General features: G+C 43.8%; 1 protein-coding gene across 1 annotated transcript in view; it reads right to left on the minus strand.

Annotated features, from left to right (window-relative positions):
- Window positions 1-11,523, minus strand: part of CDS1 (CDP-diacylglycerol synthase 1) — a 29,596-nt gene extending 18,073 nt beyond the window's left edge. The window contains exons 1-2 of the mRNA XM_038136164.1: window positions 11,148-11,523; window positions 2,917-3,044 (exon numbers count right to left, since the gene is read on the minus strand). Coding sequence (XP_037992092.1) covers window positions 2,917-3,044; window positions 11,148-11,234 — 215 coding nt within the window. The 5' untranslated portion in view covers window positions 11,235-11,523. The remainder of the gene's footprint in view (window positions 1-2,916; window positions 3,045-11,147) is intronic.
- Window positions 11,524-12,036: the final 513 nt, after the last annotated feature.

Here is a 12,036-nt window from a genome sequence, read left to right on the forward strand (position 1 = left end):
TTAAACTGTATTAGTGGGAAAAGCAGAAGTTTTGGTGTTTAATCAATGCATAGCAAGAAACACAGGATCAAGCAACTATCCTACTGAACAGGATGCACGGTAAAAGAAATTTAAGTTGGACACCTTTCTTCTTCCCGTGTGCTGCCTCAACCCTGCCAAATGTCTTTGCAATGAATTGGTACAACCCCATATTGAAGCTGCTGTGAAAATACATCAGGACCAAAAAAGCATCACATCAGCTACAAGACTGATGGGGGCCCAGCCATGAAAAGGCTGGCATATGAAAGAAAGGCTGCCAGGTAAAAAGCAAATGATTCTTTGAGGAGAAACAGACACACAACAAAACCTCTGAACAAAACCTCCTTTCTACAGCAAAGTAGCTCTTCTGCCAGGTAGAGGTTTATCTATTGGAAGCAGTCCTATGCTCTTGTGAGCACTGGAATCAGGACAGGAGAATATGTGACAGTTTGGGTTGATGGGTCAAGCTAGCTGTACTCTTTTGACCTTGTAGATCTTGGCAGCTGCTAGTGGCTACCTAAGGAAAACAGAACAAAAATTTCTGTTACTACAGAGTCATAGAATCATTTGAGCCGGAAAAACATTTAAGAACGTCGAGTCCAACTGTTAGCCTAGCACTGCCAAGTCCACCACTAAATCATGTCCCTGACTGCCACATCTACACATCTTTTAAATACCTCCAGGGATGGTGATTGCACCAGTTCCCCAGGCAGCTTGTTCCAATGTTTGACCTTTTTCCTAAATTAAACCTCTCCAAAGGTTTAACTCCAAACCTCTTTCCTAAATTAAATTTTTGTAACATCCAACCTAAACGTCCTTTGGCACAACTTGAGGCCATTTCCTCTAAAAGTCCACTGAAGCAACTAATCACAAGTTACTGCTAAACACAAAGCCCCTCACTATAGCCTGAAGACATTCTTCTAAATGTTTTGCTTTGCATCAGTCTTGTGTTTCACTGCTTCATCAGGAGATACACCTGGTTCAGTGTTAGTTTCGAATCAGACCCCAGTTCCAATGTAAACTTCAATAATTTGATTTTCTAGAATGTGACTTATTGACAGGTTAATGGCAACCACTAATTGGATCTGCCTTATGTATCAGAACAGAGGCAGAAGAGGCTTTATCATAACATGTTTTATGCTGCTCTGTGATATGGGATACACAGTAGCAGCTTGGCCCCGGTGGCATATCCATTGCGAGCAAGCCTCCTCCAGAAGAATTCAGCTTCCTTTATGAGTAATGTTAAAATACCACATGTTATCTTGGGGGTGTTGGCAAGCACAGCACTGGAAAGACAACTTCAGTAAGACAAGAAGCTCCAGAATTTAAGAAGCCACCTGGCAAGTTTATTGTATCCCAACTCTCTGCTAGAAAGTTATAGATCAAATTTCTTTCAAAGGTCAAAACAAGGAGTATCCATAATTCTGAAAGTTACAGTGCCACCCACCCATGTTGCACATGATGAACAAGGACTCTGCTGGGATTGCTGGCTACTGAACTGGCAGGTAATTTCTACTCCAGCATTCATAAAGCACCAATAATTTAATTTTTCAGTCAAAGCAACCTTTGTACAGTTTGGTGCAAACACTCCAATAAAGAATTTCAAGCCCATGAAACAGGAAAGGTTTCAGCTGCACCTCTTAGTTGCAGGCTTTGAGGTATCACCATGCCCTTTGGAACAAGTCTGATTTGGAGACCTAAAATTTCACATTTAACACAATGACAGAACTCTGTAACAGACACTCCTTGCAGTGTGATGGTAATAGAGAGTATCACATCCTGCTCACAGCTGGTGCAGTTTAGAAACAGGCTTTTTAAAACCTGAAACATTACATCTGCTTATAGCTCATGGACAAAACAGAAACGCACAACAGATTAGAAAATGAGCAAGGCAAAAAACTAATTTCACAGTGCTATTGGAGATATCTGCTGGAGACCAGTTTTTTTACAAGGATTTGGAAGGTTTTAATTATAGTCTGGATTAGAGATCCTTCTTCTGACTCTTGCAAGACCTAAGTTGCTTCTAAAATAAACACTGTATATTGCTTGATTTGTTATATTGAGCGTAACATATATATGACACCTATATTCATTTTAGTAGGTAGTTTTTTGGTATCTATCATGTAAATGCTCTTTTGTTGCATCAGTGAAAAAACCATAATGCAACTTGCTTGCCCCAAAAGCGTTTGACTGATCAGGTGTTGTAAGGGAACTGCAAAAAAAAATTATACAAGGAGCTTTATCCGACAGCCTTCATGAATATGCAGGTCCACACGATTATCTGTCTATCTGTACACATACACATCTCCTCACATTTGTTGGCCATCAAGATCCTGGGAAGATAGAGGTAGAAATTAAGTTTCAAAAGAAGCAGCAAGAAAAAAAAAAAAAAGCATTGCTTTAAAAAGTATGGACATATCAGTTATGATGTATTTGACTGTACAGAAAAATTATTTAGAAGTGGAAGTGTCACAAAAATCTAGCAAACCTTATCTTGAGAATTTACACATCTTTACATTCATAAACCAGTCCCCCTCTCAGTCTTGGAGGTAGGATATCAGTTTATTACAACCTCCAGAAATAATCATTCTGTAATTCAAATTCTTTAGGCCATGTTATTGCCATGCTTAGACTCGGTAGATATTTACGTAAATTGTGTTTACTTAGAAAAGCATGCAGTGAGTAAACACAGGTGTATGCAAAAAATATTCCACTGAAGGGACTATCAAAGCATAAATAAATCAATAATATCCAGAAACAATTTATCCTTGAAATTTTCACATCTACCATATGAAATTTAAAACTGTAGTACAATTTGTAAGACTTAAAACTGCAACATAATCTGTATGACTTTCAGCCACCCGCTGCTAAATTTGAGATCTCTTTCCTTCACTGTACCTGGCAGATAAGCCTGACAAAGCCCTCTTGAGGATTTCTGGAGTGCTGTCTGTTGGTGGAGGAACATCAGGAATATCCGAATCACTTCTAAGGTCCAACTCATGAAGTCTTTCTTCCAAATCCACCTCCTATCACAAAAAGAAAAACAAAACTATCAGAAAACTCAATACAAAGTGAAAGATTATCAGATCTTTTGTCAGAAAACAGTATTCTGAGTCAAACATTAGTTTAGATAATATCTGCATTACGTTCTAAATGACAACAATAGTGTAGTAGTGAAATTGTAGATGTTGTAGGAGACAAATGTATGCCAGTAAATGTTTATAGGAAGGCCTGTACTTGGATGTTGTGACATTACCTGCTGTACTCAAGAAACTTCCCATTCAAGGCATTGCTTTTTCATGGATATGTGCTTCTAGAAATACTCCAGCTGACATAGAATACTGGAGTTAGACAGAAATCCCCAAGCCTCTAACACATTCCCTCATCTACATTTCAAACTACCCTTCTGTGGAATAAGGGGAAAGTTAAATATCACATTAAGAAGAAACACTAGAAAACATAATGCATGAAAAAACAGTCCCTTTACACAATGAGAAGAGGTTGCTGGCAGTTTTATACATGGTAGATTGAAACCTCAGGCTTAAAAAGAACAATCCAAAACCAAACTGTGAGGTGACTAAGTGTCCCATGGACAAAGTTATTACTCAAAATAATTTTGTGTATGACTGCAACACTATAATTCTTTCTTCAGTGTTCACTGAGGACTGCTAGAGAAGACATCATCTTGACAGAATGTGTGTCTAACCCAAATTCTAAACAGACGCTACGTATTTTTGGTGACAACGTACAAATTGTCACCAACTCCCAGAGCACAATGCCAGGACTATTTTTCCCTCAGTTGAAGCCAACACAAAGGTTGACTTCAGTCATTCTAAAGTTGCAAACACCACAGCTCCAGGGAGCTGGAAATCTGCACTCGCCCCTGGCACAGCAGTAATGCAGAGAGCAATCTCTAGCTCAGAGTCTGGCTCCTTTGAGACCTGAACTTCCTCCTGACCTCCCTGACTCGCCTCACCTTCTTACCATCTCAAACAGCTTCCAGCCTGCCCTGGTGCCTCAAGTTCATCAGCTCTTAAGAGTTCTGGGGACTGTTAAGTAACTGTGCTTTAAAACCTCCTTCTCCACTGCTATATGCTATTCCTCCATCTCCCTCTCTTTCCAACTTCCTCATCTCAGGTCTTTCTCCTTTTTTTCATTCTCCTCTATTTCCATGAATAAGAAACTTCTGCTTTTCTTTCCCACTCTTCCATACAACATTACTTTCTTCCCTTGTTCTGAGTATTTTTGTCACTTTTTCTAAGCCAGCAGAGGTATAACCTCTCTTTCTCCCCCACTACAAGACACCACAGAATTTAGGTGTTTACACCCCCAGCCGTCCCACCCAAGCCCAGCGTGGTTACTCTGTTTATAATCCATGGCCATTTCCCTGCAGCTGCACTTTGGTGTAATCTCTGTCCCAGTGCCTGGCCTCTGCAAATAACACGAGGCAGAAAATAAAGTTTTACAAAGCTGGTCGCCCAAAGGCAAGGGCCCAGCCCACACCCCAGGGTTGGGCAGAAGTGGCTGTGGAGGGGCCAGGGGTCAGGAGCTGACCAGGGTGCTGCAGGCAGGCTCCAATCTCACACCCTCCCCAGGCTCTCCAGGGACACTGATCAGAGAAAAAACACCATCATTTCCATTAAGTGCTTTTAACCTTTCAGAACCTGAGACAGTGTGCTGGCACTACACACATGCACAAGGCAAGTGGGTAGGTACATCCTCTCTTTTTTTAAGTTAGGCCTGGGCTTTTCTCATTCACTTGATGTACCACATACATGTCCAAGATGAAATCATTAATTTTACACCACTTACTTCTTTCAAAAAAGTGATCAATGCTTCCCCAGACCATGAAACCCCACAGCTGAATAATTAGGCAGACTCTTTCTATAATTAATACAAGTAAAAGAGCAAATAAGCTGTGGTCCAGACTTCAGAAAGTCTGTAGAGCACCTGAAAAAGCACATAAATAAATAAAAAATTACCACATTCACAACCCTGCTATTCAGACTTGTTTCTCACAGTGCTGTACCACAGCCTAGGAAATCAATATAGATGCAATTGAGGGGATCACAGTTCTCTCCAAAAGCCATGTTTCAACTCCCGTGACCTGCTCTGGAGTGCAGCAAGCTGTCTGTACAGTCCTAGAAGACACTACTCACTGCACAGATGACAGGCAGTAATCCTGGCCCTAAGACCATGACTTAGCGTCTTTAATATTAATCCCTGCTTGCAGATGGCAGAGATGTTCTCTCTTCTAAGCACTCAGAACTAAGAATATCCCCAAACTTTTTTATTCCACTTTGGTGTTGTAGAAAACAATTGTGTTTAAACAATTTAAAAAATCATGCTTAGTTTTGTCGCTCTGATCTCTGACACGCAACTGTCACTTAGATGCACCTGATTATCAGCAAGACTTTAAATTTGCTACTTCTAACATCTGAATTCACAAGTGCACAGCTTGCTTAGAGTATCTAACCATCCTGAAGAAGGGGTCTGTGTTTATCTGATGTGATTTTCAGCAGATCATGGGAGTTTGGCTGGTGCAACCTGCAAGTTGCTTAGAACTTGGTGCATTTTTTTTTTGCCGTACATTACTAAAATAACCAGGGGGAATCAACATCTCAACTATCTTCAACTTCCCTGCACAACATACCTCAAAAATTACTATAAATGCTTTATTTTCCAGTTAACTGCTATCACAGCCACAACAATTTCCTGAATGAGGCATTTAATTTGTAAACTCAGGAGCCAAAGAGGACATAGCTAACTAAAAGCTAGTTAATTGTCTTCTGCCTCATTAAGTGCGTAGAACCCCATCACTGGGGGATGAGACTTTCTTTCTAATAATTTTCTAAATGATTTTATGTGATTGATTACAAACATTCCAGTTTATAGCCACAAATAACAACAGTCATTATGGAAGGAAACACTAAGTTAATCACTATAAAAGCACTCAAAAAAAAAAAAAATCAATCAAGAGCCTTGCTACTTGCTTGACCTTGCTACTGCAGCTTGAGCTTGTAGAAGCAGTTCTGGAGTTCAGCACAAACCTCAGCAGCCCTTCCTTCTCCTGCTCTTCAGATTTGAGACGTTGCCAAGCTTAGTACACAGTAACATCAAGGACCTGTGAAGGTCCATGGGAAATGCCATGGGTTTCACATTGTGAGCAGGTATTTAGGAGTGTACAAAGGTTAATTGAGACCAGCACAGGTTGTATTGTCCTAAGTGCCTAGGAAAACTTTCAACCCCAGTCCAAATTAAGTGTTTTATCCAAGGTGTTTGGATTTTTACCTAGAGTTTTTAAACTGCCAGTGATGGGACTCTTTATTTATATACAGAGAGTGTGCCACTCCTGCCTGTTTGATTCACCCACAAAGTGTCTGTAAGGGGTAGATGGTTTAAGTTTAGTATTCTCAAAAGACAAGACTTTCATCCTTGTGCTAAATCTTCTCTACAACAACACAAATGCTTGGCCATACAAAGGGGGAAACTCAGCCAGTCAAGAGCTTGAGCCTCAACACCAGGAATTCAGAATATGTGACATCTTGCCATAAATTAGGCTTCCATGTGGATTTCTGCTTACCCACTATTTTGCAACAGCTCATGAAATACAGCTGTGTGCCATGGAGAGAAAAATGGACCTCTCCATCCTTCATCATCTAAAAGGCCATACATCTGAACTGCTATTTTGTACCACATGCCCTTCACTACAATTAATACATGCCAAACAAACCACAGACCAGATTTATTCTGGTTACAAAGGCACTTGCAATGTTCCTCATGTATGACATTTTTCCAGGACACCATAAGGAACTCCTAAGTAAACAGCAATTATGTTCTTTGAGAATGTAACATCCTCATGAAGGGCAACTGAAAAAATGAAGCCACTGTCCAAAGTGAAAAAGTTAATGAGCAAAATAATTTAGTTATTGCCATTTTATAAGTCTAAGTGTTACTCAAAGCATGTTTTCTTGTCCATCTTTGATCTTTCTGCAGTTTCACAAGTTCCATAGTAAAGTCAATAGTTCAGTTAGAACACATTGTAGAGCATTTAATTAGTTGTACCTTGACACCTTCCTCTGAAGCCAAGATATCAAAGTATCAGAAGGTCCTGAATAATTAAACCTTTTTTTCCAAACTATTAAAGCCTGACATATGCAGAAAAACAGGTGAGAGACCTGCATACACTGAATTAATGACTGGAAACTACAGACCCTTCTGTCTCTGCATTAGTACTAATTCACCACCATTTCCAAGAAAACAGAGGCTTGGAAATAGTCTGCCCTGATTATTATCACCATGCTTGTAGCAGAAAGCATAGAGAGGTTAGACTTCTCTGTGAAAATTAAACTGATCCATTTTTGGGGTACTCCAAGAGAAGTAATCCAAATGAAGTAACTAAGTGATCCATGGCAGATAGACAGATCCACAATAGGCTATACTGCAATTAGTAATTTCATTTATCTCCCAGCAGGTTTCTGAGGTTTTGGACATCAAAGATCCAAGTGCCAAACTGAACTTCACGGGTCTGAGCAACTTATCTGGCAATTGATTCCCTGGAAGGGCTGCCCCATGGAACAGAAACAGCTTTTTCAATACCACAAGAGAAACAGCATTCAGTGATTCCAAGCTTCTTGTAGTTATAAATGATTAACAGCCAGCAATGCAATACGATCACAATTCCCACTCCCTGTCCTACTCTGGCAACTCTGTACAGTACAAAGAAGAATAACTGCATGATTTCTTCCAGGATATCCTTTTTCTCAGCATTTGAAAGCACTGTCCCTTGCTTTTTAGCAAAGAAAACAAACAATTGAAATTTTAGAAGACTCATGAACATATGAAGATCAGCATCTGAATGCCAAGTCATTCCTCTTTCTCCCAATGCTCACAGAGTATTTATGAAGGCACTTTGACCAGACATTCTTAGGAAAAGAGCAGCCAGGGCAAGGAGCAGGAAGTAAGAAAGTCATAACCAAAAAATCACTCCTGTATGCTACAGGACACTATAAAGAAAACAACAAACTTGTGAAATTGCAGGGCCCTACACCGCAAAGGCATGTTCACAGCAATTTTGCAAAATGTCACCAACTCAACAAGCTAGTGAGCGACTGGAGATGCTCACTAGGATGCAGATGCTCTGCAAGTAAGACTTGCAGAGCTTGGGAACTTCAAGAAGCTTTCACAAAGGGTATATTATATCCCTCCATACAAAACCAAGGAATTTAACTTTCCTTTGAAATTACATCAGTATAGAAATAGGTACCAGTTGTTTAAAATTAATGACAAAAAGGCATGCAAATGAGGAAGAAAATCTCCAAAAGCTTCACTTAAAATCAGTAGGAAATGAGCATCTATGGACATAGTAAGTGTAACATGAAAAGTACCAGATAGCCCACTGAAAACAGGGCTCAAAATAGAATAGAGAAAAACCTTCAAACGTTTTTAGTGTTTCTGGAGTTCTTCAATAAACACAGAGGGCTTCTCTGCTTGGGCAAAAGAAGGTGCATGTTGCCTTTATATGTATGCAAGGCTTGGTTTGGGCCAACAAGAGCAGAAGCAGAATGAAGCACACACAATCCAAAGAAACAAGTTTTCTCCTTCATTACAAGTGATGAAGAGGGTGATGTTTCTGAGCTGCATTCTAGAAAGCAGTGCAAACCTACTGCATTGTGGCTATCCTGAGTAGTTATCAGCCAAAGAACCAGTTTTGAGTCCAAATACAGAATCACCACACCAAAAAGGTAATCTCAAAATAGGTAGAGCGCTATAAAAGTATCCACTTGCTGTAAAGTCCAGGCAAGAGATAGAGCAGAGTGATAACCATCTAGGAAGCTGTATAATGTGACACCTGTGAATCCTGATGACCAGATGCTACTCATCAAATCACCTGCAGCAGACATTATGTGTGTGCTCATATTCAAAACAGAGTCCCAAACTGTGACCCACTGATTGAAACCTCAGTACAAAATACTGGTTTATCTTTGCAGTAACCAACGGCACTAAAGCCAGCTTAATATGTAAAATCAATCCTTACTGTCACTTGTGAGCCACGACAAGGGTCACCAGTGCTGGGCACATTGCAGATAGGTTAAATAACTCCAGTGGGAACACAGAGGATCCCACAAATAACCCATGAGAAAGTCTCTTGTGCAATGGAAAAGGCTTTCCATATCTGTAGTTCAAGATATGTATGCATACATATGTATGCACGTTGAAATCCATCTCCTGTAACAAGCATCCTGGCTGCATACACAGCACCAACCTCCTGTCTACTCAACATCATCCAAAATGGGATGAAACACTAAGAGGTCGAGTAGCTGGAGTAAAACCACAGTAGACCCGTAAGTAAGAACAGCATTTTCCTCTCTGAAAATCACACAGTTAAACCAAGATTAGAGACACCCTTTGGAGGTCTGTGTTGCAGAGGCTTTGAACGGCAAGAATCCTTTGAAGGCAGCTCATTGCACACCTCAGAAATAAACTTACTCTGCAAAATAAAGCAAACCAGAGTATCTCCACAGAAAATCAGCTTTTGGAGCACACTGTGATGAGAAATTATGTTTAAAAGTTAATTCTCATCTACAGAGAAATAATGTGCACAGCTATAAGTCTAAACACCACCTTATGTGATCACAGCTCTCAATGCAGCACAGCACTACAAATATGCAAATTCACTGGCTTTGAATTTAAGCAACCAAAGCATGGAATAAAAAGTCTTGAGTTTCACTTTCCAGTTCCTTGCCACAATGCCTAAGGCAGACTACACACTCTGCAATATCGACATCCATGCAAGTTTAAGCAGTTACTGATTCAAGTAAAAACACATGTATTGCTACCTCAACATAGCCATCAGAAAGCTTTTTTTTTTTTAAACTTTAATTCCAGTTTCCCAAATGAGACCTTCTCTTTCATTTTATCCAGACAATTAGCAATTGTAATGTGGTGATGTGCTTAGCTTTTGTAGAGATAAGCCGTAACTCCACAGCAAACAAAAGAATAGCACTGTGGCTGTTTTGCCACTGTAATGAACCTGATGCATAGACTTAGTATTTCAAAAACCTCTTGCCTTAGCAGAAATGTCATATTGTAAGTCCTTTCCAGGCCAGAGGTGAATGCCTATAACTTAACAGGCCATAAAGCAGAAGAGTTGCTCAGGAACTGCTGACACAGCCTTTAAATGGAGCAGATCACTGGTCTGAGTTGGTTCCAGTGCTACTGGACTGGCCCAACTACACTGAAGTGTGCTCTTTGCCTAGGCCAGTGTCCTAGTTTCATCAGGGATAGAGTTAATTTAATTCCTAGTAGCTGCTACAGTGCTGTGTTTTGGATTTAGCAGAAGAATAATGTTGATAACACACTGATGTGTTGGCTTCGGTGAGCACTGCTTAGCCCAAGTCAAGGACTTTTCTGTTCCCAGTGCTCTGCCAGGCCCATAAGAAGCCAGGAGGGGCCAGAACAGTTGATCTGACCTGGCGAAAGGCTCTCCTGGGGAGTGTTGGCTGAGAAAGGCTGATTGCTGCTCGTTGTTGGGCAGGTGGTGAAGCAATGGTATTCTACACCGCTTACACTTCCCTGGGTTTTATATGTCTTTTTGTCATCTCTCTTTTCATTATTATTACTATTTAATTTCAATTATTAAAATGGTCTTATCTAGACCAACTGGTTTTACCTTTTTTCCTGACTCTCCAACCCATCCCACCGGGAGGGGGGAATGAGGGCTGTGAGGGAGCGGCCGGGTGGCGCTCAGCAACTGCTGGGGTTCCACCACGCCATCAGCTCCCTAGTCAAGAGGTGAGATACGACACGCAGCTACGGCGCTGAGCTTTCGCTGCGGGCCCGGAGACAGCCCGGCCGCTCCCATTTCGGTCTCGCCACGGGGGAATGGCAATGGGGTAAAACACGCGTGGGCACACAACCCCTAACTTGGCATCTGGCCCTCTCTCTACTCCCGCCACCCGAGAGCGCGGTCGCGTTACAGCCCGGGAGGGACCAGGAGGGTCCCCGATGCCGGGGCCAGGAGCGCAGCGCGGAGCCCCACGGGCGGCGCCGTCTGGGCCCGTGGGGGGAGGCAGCGCTGTCCCCCTGCCCCAAAAGCCGCCACAGCCGCCGCCCCCGTGCGTCCTCACCTTGTCGCTACCCGCCTCCGCCGCCTCTTCCTCCTCCTCTTCCTCCTCCTGCTCTGTAGCCACCCTCCGCCGCCGCCGCGCCGACATCGCGCCGCGGGAGCGCAGCGCCCGCCCGGCGGGGAGCGAGCGCAGGCGGGGCCGCGATCGGGACGGGGAGGGCGCGGAGGCCGCGCCGCGGAGCCCGCCCGCAGGCTTTTCTTCCTCCTCCTCCCGTTCGGAACCCGGCGCTGTCTCCACCACCGGGGAGGCGGCGCTCAAGCTGCGGACGCCGCCGCAGCTCGGGAGCGCGGCCAGACCCGGCGCCCCGGGAGCGGAGAAGCGCCCGCGTCCCCGCGGCCGCGGCTGGGGCGGAGCAGGCGGGCGGGGGTCGCTCAGGTGCGCCCGGCGCTCCGCCGCCGGCACCGCCCCCGGGGGGCGGGGAATGACCGGCCCGGCCCGCGGGGCTCCCGGCTCGATGTACGCCGTCTGCCCGAGGCCGGACGGCTGCGGCGGTGGGCACCCGCAAAGCGCCTAACCCGGGCGTGGAGCTCCAGGTTGTTGTATCCTGGATGCCAGAATGGCCGTGGGACGCTGCGTGCCTGCAGCCCGCCGGCGGAATCCCCCGGGAGCCTGGGACAGGCATCTCCAGGCAGCCCCGGTGTCAACTTCGTATCAGCGCCTGCGGGCGCCCGTGCTGCAGCCCGCGCGGGTATCTGTAGAGTGCTTTGTTTCCTTCTGGGATGCTCATGCCCGCCTGCTCTATGTCCATTTATGTAGGCAGGTGCGGTGCTCGGCTCGTCCCTGCCCCGCCATGCCGTGTGCCCTGCCGAGTGTGGTGCCACCAGACTGCACGGAAACGAAACACACCTGCCTAGGAGCTCACAGTCGAGAAAAGCGCTCTGCAAGGCCA

The sequence above is a fragment of the Motacilla alba genome, chromosome 4 (genome assembly GCF_015832195.1).
Source record: "Motacilla alba alba isolate MOTALB_02 chromosome 4, Motacilla_alba_V1.0_pri, whole genome shotgun sequence".
Classification (NCBI taxonomy): Eukaryota; Metazoa; Chordata; class Aves; order Passeriformes; family Motacillidae; genus Motacilla; species Motacilla alba.